Source organism: Eleutherodactylus coqui, chromosome 6 (assembly GCF_035609145.1).
Source record: "Eleutherodactylus coqui strain aEleCoq1 chromosome 6, aEleCoq1.hap1, whole genome shotgun sequence".
NCBI classification, from domain to species: domain Eukaryota; kingdom Metazoa; phylum Chordata; class Amphibia; order Anura; family Eleutherodactylidae; genus Eleutherodactylus; species Eleutherodactylus coqui.
Genome location: NC_089842.1, coordinates 127,197,263 through 127,209,753, shown reverse-complemented (window position 1 = coordinate 127,209,753; position 12,491 = coordinate 127,197,263). Strand labels below are relative to the sequence as shown.

Here is a 12,491-nt window from a genome sequence, read left to right as displayed (position 1 = left end):
TTTGAGCCCATTACATAGTTTAAGGGGCTTCAAAGGTGATGACAGGTTCCCTTTAATATAGACCAGTGAGGCATTTTGCGAGTGGACTCTCCTGTAAATCCTGCTTTGCATTTTGTAGGGCCGAAGAATATGGTCCTGTTTACAGAACAAACTTTCTGCATCATGTACTTCTAACCTGTACCAGTCCAGACTCAATCAAGGTGAGATGGTCAGCTGAGATAAGTTACAAATAACATATACATATATACTTTATATATACTGTACGTGTGTATATGTGTTGCTAAAAAATAAAGAATTAACAGAACAGATAAATCACATATTGGAACTTGATGAACCACAGTGTCTCCAGACTCTTTTATGTCTGCATGTGTGCTCAGTGTGAACCTGCTCTCATCTGTGAAAAGAATGGGGCACCAATGCTGGACTTTCCAATTCTGCTTTCCTCTGGCAAATGCCAATCAACTTGCACGGTGCTGGGTTCTGAGCACAGGTCCCCCTACAGGATGTCTGGCTCTCATGCCACCCGTTTTTGACAGTTTGGTCAGAAACAAACAGACCAGTAGCCCGCTGGAAGTCATATTGTAGGGCTATGGCAGTACCCCTTCTGTTCCTCCTCTCACAAAGGAGCAGATATTGGTCCTGATGATGGGTTGAGGCCAGTCTACAGCCCTGTACAGCGCTCCTTGTGTAATGGCCTGTATTCTGGTATCTGCTCCATGCTCTTGAGACTGTGCTGGGAGACACCGTGTCAGGGAAATTTCTGCGTACAGCACCAATCAGGCCCACCCCACTTGCCCCACTGCCGGCGGTAAAGAAGAGACACCACACACGGAGGTCTGGTATAGCTCCTCACACGGGGACATGACTGCGCACTTTATTACAGATTACATGGGATCTTATACCCTTTGGTCTCATCACCAGGAATGGGTGATGGGCTCATTGGCTCAAATTCACCGCATAACCATATATGGAAAGTCCGGATTTCCGGCCTGAGACAGTGAAAGTCATATACGTAGTTGAACAGTCGTTATCTTGATATGGCGCTTCTGGGAAAACAGCCAAGTACGTGGCCTTCGTGTTCGGTTCTGTATCATCTCTGAATTTCTGGAAACATCTCTCTCAGCCTTGCAAACTTTTGGAATATCTGATGTAAGACGAAGTATTAAGTTTTTCATAGAGTTAGTACATATGAGAATAAAGTTAGTATGCATATAAAAAGAAAGGCACATAACTATATCTATATAAATGTATATATTCCAGTGTTTTCTTTTCTACCTACAAGGATATATATGTATCCTTCTCAACCGCACCCCTTCTTGTGATGGCAAGTATGGACATACCATCCTGGAGGACAGGGCTACCTGTATACCTGATTGGTCTGTAGGTACCGCCTCATTTTACCAGTAGTAACAAGAACACTAGCAAAACTAGAGATTAATTGGAAGGATAAGGAGAAAGTAATTGTCTGTGTCCGCCACCTGCAAAACTATTTCCTTTTTGTCGGTTATCTTGCTGTTGCCTTTCCAGTGTACCTGTTGTCACTTTTTATTTTCACCAAAGCATGTGTAATTGAGTCACGGTCATTAATAGGACTGTGTTCTATGAAACCGCTTGCGTTTGAAATCCCGCCCAGTCGCGACAGCCAGTGGCTGCACAATCTTGCCAATAAGGTCAACACGATTGTGTAGCTATTGACACAGGTGGCTGGATAAAGTTTCAGCCGTGAGCATTCTTTTTTGCATGGAACGCAGCCTTGGGGTGCTATTACATGAGAGCTAGCACTTGCCGCAAGTGCTCACATTTTCCCGACAATTGCCAGGCTGAACTTGCATGTGCAGTTGCAGCCCAGCAGTTAGTGCTATATTGCATTCACTAGCAGCAGCAACTAGCACTTGTGTAATAACATCCTAACTTGACAGATTCATATCACTGAAGTTTAAGTGACTGTGATGCTTATGTTCTCTTAAAGGGGTTTTCCAGGGAAATACTATTGTTGACCTATCCTCATCATAGAATCATCAATAGTTGATTGGCTAATCAGATGATTGGTGCCTGGTGTCAGTGCCGGGATACACAGGAGTCGGAGCAAAAGCTGCTGCTGACCCTGGTGTAGTGACCAGTGCTTGTAACTGCAGGCGCAGCTCCCATTTATTTTAGGTCACTTTCACACGGGCAAAAAAACGGGCAATTTTCTCGCATTGCGACAGTGCTACAAATTGCATGTATGTGAAGCCTATGCTTTCCAATGAGTGCCTTCACATTAGTGATATTTTATTGGCCACTACATAGCGAGAAAAAAAAATCATGCCATGCTGAATATTGCCGCAATTTGCAATGTTTTGTAGCCCGTGTTTCCCCATGGAGCCTTCCTTTGTGTTGCATCACATCGCACAAAATCGCTGTATTTGTGCCATGCAATGCAACTTTAGCAGTAGGAAGTCCTACTGTTTTCCCTAAAATAACTCCTAGCTGCATTTAAAAAAAACAATACATTACCTAATGAAGCGCTGGCTCTGATTGGCTGAGCCGCGGCACTCGAGAACCAATCAATGCAGCACTCGATGAACCAATCACAGCCATTCAATGCGATGGCTGTGATTGGTTCATCGGGCACTAGCTCTGATTGCCTGAGCCACGGTACTCGAGAACTATCAGAGCTAGCGCTTCCTGAAGGCGGGATTTATGAACCTCCTAACCAGGAAGCAACAGCTGAAGACTTCAAGCAAGTGTGCCGGAGCTCCTGTAGTGATCCGGAGGTACTACAGGGTAGGCTAATAGGCAACAAAGTCCTGTGATACCTGCTTATGAGCTCCTATGGCGATATAGAGAGTAATGTATGAGAGATAGATGGATAGTGTCTTTCTCCGAAGTTGGACTGTTTGGCTGCACGCTAGTAAATTCCCTGATTAGTGGAGTGGCATAAGTTGAGTGAAGCCTGGGAAAGTGAGCAGGGTGGAGGCGGAAGTGAGTTGTGAGGAGAGAACATGCGGGAAAGCAGGTGGAAGTGGAGGGGGAGTTGTTGTTGGTCGTCAGAGGTGGAAGAGAGCGGACGCAGTGTAAGGCGCTGCTGCAAGTGAAAAAGTTACCGGAGGTCGGGAGTTAGAGAAAAGTGCTCGGAATAAGTCTAAGTGAAGAGCGGGAATCCGCCGAAAGAGGAGCCCTCCATTGCTTTTACAAATAATCGCTCAGAGGAAAAAACCCAGATAACTTAGACTGGTAGGATCATCTTATCAAGCAGAGGAAAAGGAAAGAAAATTAGAAAGTGTGATCTGCTGTTTACCCTTAGGCTGTCAAAGTTAAGAGTTAATGCTCATTGGAAAACTGTCAAGTGTGAACTGCTGTCTAATCTTTCAAGCATTAAGTAAACTGTGTACCTTTTGGTTTACTTTGTAAAACCTGGTTCGGACTCTTTATTCCATCTCCACCAGAACGCTTTATTGAAAAGGTACAGGCGTCACGAGAACATTCTAGTAATAATGCTTAGCATCATTTATGCTATTTTACCACTGTGCCACTGGGTCGGGCTGTGTCTATCTACTCATGGGAGGGACAGTAGAGCTGCCAATGACAAAACATCTTAATGCCCACTGTCTCTTCGCAAAGACCTGCGCTTGGCTGGCACTTTTTGGAGGAGAAGTGTGGCAAGTGGACAGCGCCTGTTAGGTAATCTATTGTGTTTTTTTAATGCAGCTAGGGGTTATTTTCGTGGTATGGCTTATATTTCAAACCTCCACCAATAAAATCCTGGCAGAAGAGCGCTACAAAGTCACATAACAAAATTGTGATATTGACGTGAGAAAATGCTGCAATATCGCACAGAAATCGTGGGAACACAGCTGCGATATCACTGCGATTTTCTCGCGGCGATATTGCTGTTGTCCGTGTGAAAGAGGGCTTAATGAGAGCTGCATTTTAAATTGAACACTGATCACTACACAGCTTTCAATAAAATGAATGGGAGCTGCCCCTGCAGTTACAAGCGTCGGCCACTACACAGAGGTCAGAGCAGCATCCGCTTCAACCACTGTGTACAGCAGGCGCCAGATTAGCTGATCAGCTGGGATCCTGAGTGGTGGACCTCAGCCGATCAACTATCATGGTATTTCACTGGGATGCTCCAATTCTAAAAGAGCAGATGTCTCCAAGTGGCCATTCTGTATGTGTATATAATATACTCTATAATATAAATTTATTACCTAGAAACTGTCATCAAGCAGTTCTGATTGGCTCATTAGTGATCAGACTCTTTTGTGTGTTTGTGTAAGGCCTTATTCACATACCCGATATTCTCGCATAAGTTTTGTCCATGTCTGACATGAACAGAAATGAACCCATTCAATGGAATGAGTTCATTCACATCAGCATTTTTTTTTCACTGCATGCCCTATTTTCATGCAAGTCTTGCACGAGAATGGAACGTGAAATGAGTGGTGCTCTGCACATCACACAGCACACAGATGGGGTGTCCACTGCTCCACCTAGACATGTCATTGACTGGTTCCCACTGCGTTTCCATTCAAACCCAAGATCCTACACCTACAAATGCCACGGAGCTGTTGGAGCTCTCCAGACAACATGCCTCAATATCCCTCCAGATGTGTTTCATCCACTTGTGGAATCAATGACGAGTCAAATTGCTGCACTTTGCCAGGTTAGAGGGGTCCGACACAATATTAGTTCCTATCCCATAAGTTTTTGCATGTCAGTGTAGTACAGATTAACAGTGGTGTTGAAAGGGAAGAAGATAAATGAAAAAATGTATATTTTTCATGGAAATGCTGCAAAGTAGTTTAAAATGGCAGTTTGATTTATTATAGTAATAAAATTGTTGGTGTTGTACCTCATACAGGAATATTTGATGTCACCAACTTGCCCAAAGGATCCTTACGCCTACAACCGGCTGTTTTATCTGTTTGGCAAAAGGTTTGTAAATATAAGAGCACACACTACATGAGTGTAACCCACTGGCGTAACTATAGGGGATGCAGGGGATCTGGTTGCACCCGGGCCAAGGAGCCCTAGGCGGCCCATAAGGCCTCTCTTCTCCATGTAGGGAGCCCAGTACTATGAATAAACCATTATAGTTGGGGGCCCTGTTACAGGTTTTTGCATTGGGGCCCAGGAGCCTTAGAGGGCCCATAAGGCCTCTTATCTCTATATGGGGAGCCCAGTACTATGAATAAAGCATTATAGTTGGGGGCCCTGTTACAGATTTTGCATTGGGGCCAGGAGCTTTAAATTACGCCTCTGGTGTAACCCATATGCTATGAAGGAGGAAATGTAGCTATCCTGCCGATTATGACTTTCTGTATCACCTCTGACTTATTGCAAATATCTGGCACTAAAACACAGTATTATATCTTGCATCTACAGTACAGAATGTCACAGTACAGCCAGACCCTATCCTGCACACAGAGGTCACTTCATCCCTAGACATGGAGACTGGAAGCGGCAGGTCGGGGACTGCTTTGAGCTCCATACCTCCCACCTGAGTTTTGACCTGCATATTGCACCCATATTTGACAGCCCACATACACTATATGGACAAATGTATTTGGACACTGCATGGTTTTCAGAAAAAGTGCTTTATTATCCTATTTAGTAACGTGTCGGCCTCCTTTTGCTTGTATTACAGCGGTAACATGTTGAGGCAGACTTTTCACAAGTTCTCTAACTCAGGGCAGGAATGGCTTGCCATTCCTCTGCCAGGCTATGAGAAGAGATTGTTTTGAGGATGGGCATGGGTGGCGGTGTCGTACCTGTCACTCCAGTCCGTCCCACAAGTGCTCGATCGGATGAATGAATAGTTTTTTTTATTTTACCGAGGCCCTTCCCAGCATACCGTTCGTCAAACTCCGTATTTGCATATTTGCTGATTTTCTGCAGTGTCCACATACTTTTGTCCATATAGTGTATATAGCAGCAGTCCCAATTGTGCAAAAGAGAAGAGAGATTATATTAATTTGCACTAAAATGTGGTATTCCTGACCCAATATAGCGGGAAATCCAGTATGTAACTGGGGCATGGCTTAAAAACTTCCCATGATTTTGGATTTAAGCATGGGAAGTTTGTTACATACATATGTTGCCTCTTGCCTCCATGTGCTTTTAAAGAAAGCAAAATACAGAAAAAAGCAGCATTTTTTCCTTTAATCCGTATTGCAAGTAAATTTATTTACATTCTGCTCTTTCCGCAGATTCCTGGGGAAGGGATTACTGACTAATCCAGACCACAATCAATGGTATAAACAGCGGCGCATCATGGACCCGGCATTTAGCCACAAGTGAGTCAGGAACATGTATCTTATTTGCTGGACAGTTAGATGAGTATAGGCTTCAATCCTGATGTCACTGCTGCCCTCTAATGAATGGTTAGGCTCCATTCTCAGTGATGTCACCGCTGCTCTCTAGTGAATAGACAGGCCGCATTCTCAGTGATGTCACTGCTGATATCTAATGACTGGATAGGCTGCATTCTCAGTAATGTCACCGCTGCTCTATAGTAAATGGACAGGCTACATCCTCAGTGATGTCACCACTGCTCTTCAGTGAATGGATAGGCTGCATCATCAGTGATGTCACCGCTGCCCCTCTAGTGAATGGATAGGCTGCATTCTCAGAGATGTCACTGCTGATCTCTAGTTACTAGATAAGCTGTATTCTCAGTGATGTCACCGCTGCCCTCTAGTGAATGGTTAAGCTGCATTCTCAGTGATGTCACCGCTACATTCTAGTGATTGGATAGGCTACATTCTCAGTGATGTCACCACTGCTCTCTAGTGAATGGATAGACTGCATTCTCAGTGAGGTCAGCTCTGCTCTCTAGTGAGTGGATAGGATGCATTCTCGGTGATGTCACTGCTGCTCTCTATTGAATGGTTAGGCTGCATTTTCAATTATGTCACTGCTGCTCTCTAGTGAATAGACAGGCTGCATTTTCAGTGATGTCACCGCTGCTCTCTAGTGAATAGACAGGCCGCATTCTCAGTGATGTCACTGCTGATATCTAATGACTGGATAGGCTGCATTCTCAGTAATGTCACCGCTGCTCTATAGTAAATGGACAGGCTACATCCTCAATGATGTCACCACTGCTCTCCAGTGAATGGATAGGCTGCATCATCAGTGATGTCACCGCTGCCCTCTAGTGAATGGATAGGCTGCATTCTCAGAGATGTCACTGCTGATCTCTAGTTACTAGATAAGCTGTATTCTCAGTAATGTCACCGCTGCCCTCTAGTGAATGGATAGACTGCATTCTCAGTGATGTCACCTCTGCTCTCTAGTGAGTGGATAGGATGCATTCTCGGTGATGTCACTGCTGCTCTCTATTGAATGGTTAGGCTGCATTTTCAATGATGTCACTGCTGATCTCTATTGAATAGATATGCTGCATTCTCAATGATATTACTGCTAAACTCTAGTAAATACATAGGTTGCATGCTTATAGATGACATAACAGCACTTTAGTGATTGAATGGGCTGTTTCTCAATGATGTGTCCTCCCTCCATGTGTCTGAACCTGTCCCTAGTAAGCTCCAGTCTGATACCAGTTTCTCACAGGTACCTCATGGAGATGATTGGGGTATTCAATGAAAGGGCCGAACAGCTTATGGAACAGTTGGCTGAGAAAGCAGATGGGAAACAGCAAGTGAGCCTCCATGCAGCCATCAACCGTGTCACGCTGGACGTCATCACAAAGGCGAGTTCTAAATCTGGAACCTTGCGAAGTGGACAGGTCAGGTAGTAGAAGTGTAACCAGATCCTTACACATCTATTGCAGGTTGCCTTTGGGTTGGAACTGGGTTTGGTAGAAGGAAATAAAACCGCGTTTCCAAATGCAATCTCACTGGTTCTTAAAGGGATGATAGATTATATGAAAAACCCCTTCATGGAGGTGAGTTTGCCATGTAAAGACAGACATCAGTTTAGTGGCAGTTTACTCCAATACTTAAACTAATTTTGACTCTAGTGCACCTATCCTTGACTATTCTTCTTTAAGGAGTACCTGTCACCACTTGTGCCATGTTTCATGTAGTAAATAAATATAGTCTTCATGGATCTGGAGAGCATTTTCTTAGAGCTCTGCATTGTGCCAGACCTCTATTATTTCTCCTTGAAATGTTTGATTAAGTACTGGATGTTTTCTGTTGGAAGCGTATCAGTTAGACCATATACTTCAGGCACTTGGCTCTTTGACAAGGGGAATGGTAGATCCCAGATCTCAATTATTGAGAATGGATAAGAGGAACACATAACATAGAGTTTTAAGAAAAGCAGCTCCAGAATGGTTGTTTTGGGGAAATAAAAGTATTTACTAGCACTGACCTGTCAGGAGTGGTGATGGGTCGTATGTAATAAGACCGCTCTCTCATGTGATAATCTGACTGTAGTTTTAGCAGACAGTGTTACGGACATTGCTGTAATGTGTCTCATGTCCATGTTGTCTGCAGTACATGCCTAAGCACTGGTCATTCATTCGTCAAGTCCAAGAAAGTGCAGATCTATTGCGCAAAACTGGCCGAAAATGCATCATGCAGAGAAAGCAAGCAATGCTCAATGGAGAGGAGCTTCCCAAAGACATACTGACCAAGATTCTGCAATGCGCAGGTATGACTACTGTATACTCAGATATTAGATGAAATCAAAGCACAGTCTGGCTTTATTCACATGGGATGGTTGTGATGTGGTAAAAGTCACATTCGTTTTTGCCAAGGTTTTGATGCAACTGCTGTAAAAACGTGTGGTTTTTGATGGAGTAAAAATCGCAGCTCAACCGCCCCATGTGAATGAAGTCTTTCCTAGTTTACAGTGGAATCTGACTTGTAAGCCCCTAAAGGGATAGTGATTTTGTTTTTGTGACATTCTGAAAACCATAACCCTTATTTTTCCATTGATGTATCTATAGTAGTGCTTCTTTAACATTTTTTGTCAGTGGCACTATTTTAGGGTACCTATAATTTAGGTTATGTTCACATCTGCACCGGAGGCTCTGTTTGGCATGCCAGAAGCATTTAGACATTTTTTTAGTTGCCATATTCTGAGAGCCATACATCATTTTAATTTAATTTTTGCATAAGTTCAGCTTTGGGATAGTTTATTCCTTGTGGGATGAGGTGCAGGGTTTTGGTATAATTTTAGTGTAAATAAGATTTTTTTAATTTTAGGATCGCTTTTTATTTCATTGTTTTGGAGGTGAGGAGACCAAAAATAAGCAAGTTTGACTTAATGCTTTAGTTTTATAGTCATTTAGAATCGCTAAGGGCATGGCCATACCAAATATGTGGGGGTTAAACATAAAGCATTTAAAAAAACAACAAATAGCTAATTTTATATTTATATATAATATAAATTTTTTATTTTATTTATTTTTTTCCTATACATTTTTTCCCACTAGGGACACGACCATATGATTTCTTGATTGCTTCTTTTATACAGTGCTTTTGTGTATTGGAGTGTATTGTACTTGTTAGCTTAATATTGACAGGCTCCTTGGCACAGCCTAATAGATGTACCTAAATAGAGAACTTTGGGGCTGTCAGTAGCTCCCCGGCTGCCATGACCACCCCATGATCACACTGCAGGAGTGCCAAAGGAGATAACAGCAGCTCTGTCAAATACCGTAGGTTACATGGTCTTTATTGAATAGTGAGGTACACTCACTATTCTGCTGGTGGAGTCACTGTGTACATACATTACATTACTTATCCTGTACTGATCCTGTGTTACATCCTGTATTATACTTCAGAGCTGCACTCACTATTCTGCTGGTGGAGTCACTGTATAAATCCATTACTTATCCTGTACTTGTCCTGAGTAATATCCTGTAATAAACTCCAGAGCTGCAATCACTATTCTGCTATTTTTTATTGCCATCAGCATGTTTGTGGTCAGATACCCCCCTAACCACTTAGCTGAGCTCCTATAATGCAGGGGGTAGTTACTTTTTCCAACATCAGATGACGATACAGATCCTGGTGTAAAGATAGCACTTGTGAAAGTGCAATTTACATCTTGTAACCAGCCCTGTCTCTCCTTTTTGTCTTGCACTTTCAGAGCAGGAAAACGGTTTAGACGATGAGATAATGCTGGACAATTTCATCACATTCTTTATAGCTGGTAAGTAGATGTTTTCATTTATTTTACAACCAGAGGGACTTTAGAGGATGCGTCAGTAGCACAAATGTGGTATAATGGGTCACAAGCCTGTTTGTATCTGAACCAGTCAGATTCCAGCAGTCAGTAGAAAGCAGTCTGGTCGGCACTCTCTCAATAGTGGCACACGTGGAAAGGAAAATCCTCAGGAACACTTCAAAAGAAATCCCAATTTCTTTTTAAAGACTACAGCTGGCAATCCAAGTGCGCTTAGACAATGAAAGCAGTGACCTGACCGCATGCGACTGGCAAATCCTGCATTTTCTTTGGTATAGAACACAAATGAGCATTTGTTATGTTCATTGGGGCATGGTTACTTAGGCTAGCGTTTTATATGCCGGTCTAAGTAAAGATTGTGTTAGCATAAAGAGCGCCAAGTGTATTAAGAGGCACGAACAGCGGTTAATACTTGTAGTGCCTCTTCGGGCCAACCTTGTGACAAATCTGAAATCTATGCCAACTGCTAGCGCATGTAGACTTCAGCTACAATTTATGTCAATTCTGCTTTAAAATATAGTGAGTAAATCTGATAGGCAAGGTTATGCCCCCTTTTTGTTAAGTCACACCCACTTAAAAAAAAAAAGATGAGCAAGGTGCAAAAAAGGCTAAAAAGTCGCAGGTTATGCCACTAATATTTACCGGAAATCTGCCCTATAGAAGTTAATGAGTTCTTTTCTTTGTGTATTTTATAAGTCTGTATGCAGTGAGCTCCCCCTAGTGGTGGCTGCAGGCAGACTGAATTTTATTCTGCGACTCTGACTGTGTAAAGGGATGCAAGTATATGAAGAACTATGTCAGAAAAATAGAAGCCCCGCCCCCTAAATATATATTCTGAAGCCACGCAGAATACATAAATAAATGTGAGCTACGCTTTAAATCTGATCTGTGAGAAATAGGTTACTTTAGAGAGTGTTTTCATTTAATACACAGGACAAGAGACCACAGCCAATCAGCTGTCATTCACAGTGATGGAGCTGACGAGACAACCAGAGATCACACGCAGGTGAGATGTGCACAGGAACCTGAAGCAGCGCACTGAGCTCCAGAGCAGAAATTACTAATATAGCCACCCAAATCTCATGCATGCTTTTGTATAAATCTAACCTCCCATACATTACACACCTGCTTTTTCGTCCTCCCCATCCTCTCGCTACAGATTACTACAGGCAGCATGTAACCTCATTCCTCAGTTAATAATTGGTCTTTTTCCTTAAGATGAATTTTGCAGTGAATTCAGACTGAATAATCAGTTCATCAAATGAGCAGGGGAGGAGAAGTGTCGTATAAGTGGATAAGGAGGCATTTTGATTGTTCTAAATGGTGAATTTATACGTTAAAGATATCTTCTGAATATTAGCTGCTATGTATAATATTAGCTGGTGTGTATAATATATGATAGCAATACTTTTACAGAAGGGTTTTTTTGCTAGTACAAATTATTACATCGCTCTCTGGACTTTCAAAAGTTCTCTGAGGTGCTGGTAAAAGTTATAATATTATTATTATTCTACTAATAGTGCCATTTTCTATACCTTCCAGACTACGGGCGGAGCTAGATGAGGTCATCGGCTTTAAAAGGGATATCAGCTTTGATGATATAGCAAATCTAACATATATGACCCAGGTAATAGAGGGGACGGCTCAGGAAAGCAGACAGAAGGCAATGAAAGACAACCATAAATTTACTGCTTTACCCGGCTCATAGGTGCTGAAGGAATCTCTGCGCATCTATCCACCCGCCCCAGGGACATCACGTTATATAAAGGATGATGACGTCATTGAGGGGATCAGGATACCAGGAGGTGTTTCAGTCAATGTAAGTTATATTCAGTGAACCCCCACCATGCAAAAGGCAGAATCTAAACTGACCATAGACCTGAGATAAAGTTCTAATGAAACATACTATTTCTGTATTTTCATCCATATATTCGTTCATTGTGTCCTCCATCCCACAGCAGCTGCTGAATCTTACATTTTTCTTTTATCAGTCACCATCTGAGATTTGTGTGATGTTACTTTGTATCTGATCATCCTTTGGTAACATGTCAATTGGTTGCTCATCTGACACCCAGTTTCCCCCTCATGTCTATGGTCAGCTTTACACTTCAGGCCCTTACCTAGTACCTCTCTTTCTTCTAGCTTAACACCTACATCATGGGGCGAATGGATAAGTTCTTCCCAGATCCTTTCAAGTTTGATCCAGAAAGATTTCACCCATCAGCTCCTAAGTGAGTAGGATATACAATAGGTACAACACTTGGGGGGTGCTGGTGTGTGCTGGCGTTCCTGATGCTCAAGATCCCCTCCCATTGTAAATGTGGAATTAGAAGCATTAC

At 42.7% G+C, this 12,491-nt stretch overlaps 1 protein-coding gene across 1 annotated transcript in view; it reads left to right on the top strand.

Annotated features, from left to right (window-relative positions):
* The window catches only part of LOC136632588 (cholesterol 24-hydroxylase-like), a 28,546-nt gene that overhangs the window by 6,355 nt on the left and 9,700 nt on the right, over nt 1-12,491 (top strand). Inside the window, exons 3-13 of the mRNA XM_066607578.1 lie at nt 119-200; nt 4,850-4,923; nt 6,198-6,284; nt 7,564-7,702; nt 7,784-7,897; nt 8,454-8,610; nt 10,057-10,119; nt 11,086-11,158; nt 11,695-11,779; nt 11,861-11,971; nt 12,295-12,383. Of these exons, the coding sequence (XP_066463675.1) occupies nt 119-200; nt 4,850-4,923; nt 6,198-6,284; nt 7,564-7,702; nt 7,784-7,897; nt 8,454-8,610; nt 10,057-10,119; nt 11,086-11,158; nt 11,695-11,779; nt 11,861-11,971; nt 12,295-12,383 (1,074 nt within the window). The remainder of the gene's footprint in view (nt 1-118; nt 201-4,849; nt 4,924-6,197; nt 6,285-7,563; nt 7,703-7,783; nt 7,898-8,453; nt 8,611-10,056; nt 10,120-11,085; nt 11,159-11,694; nt 11,780-11,860; nt 11,972-12,294; nt 12,384-12,491) is intronic.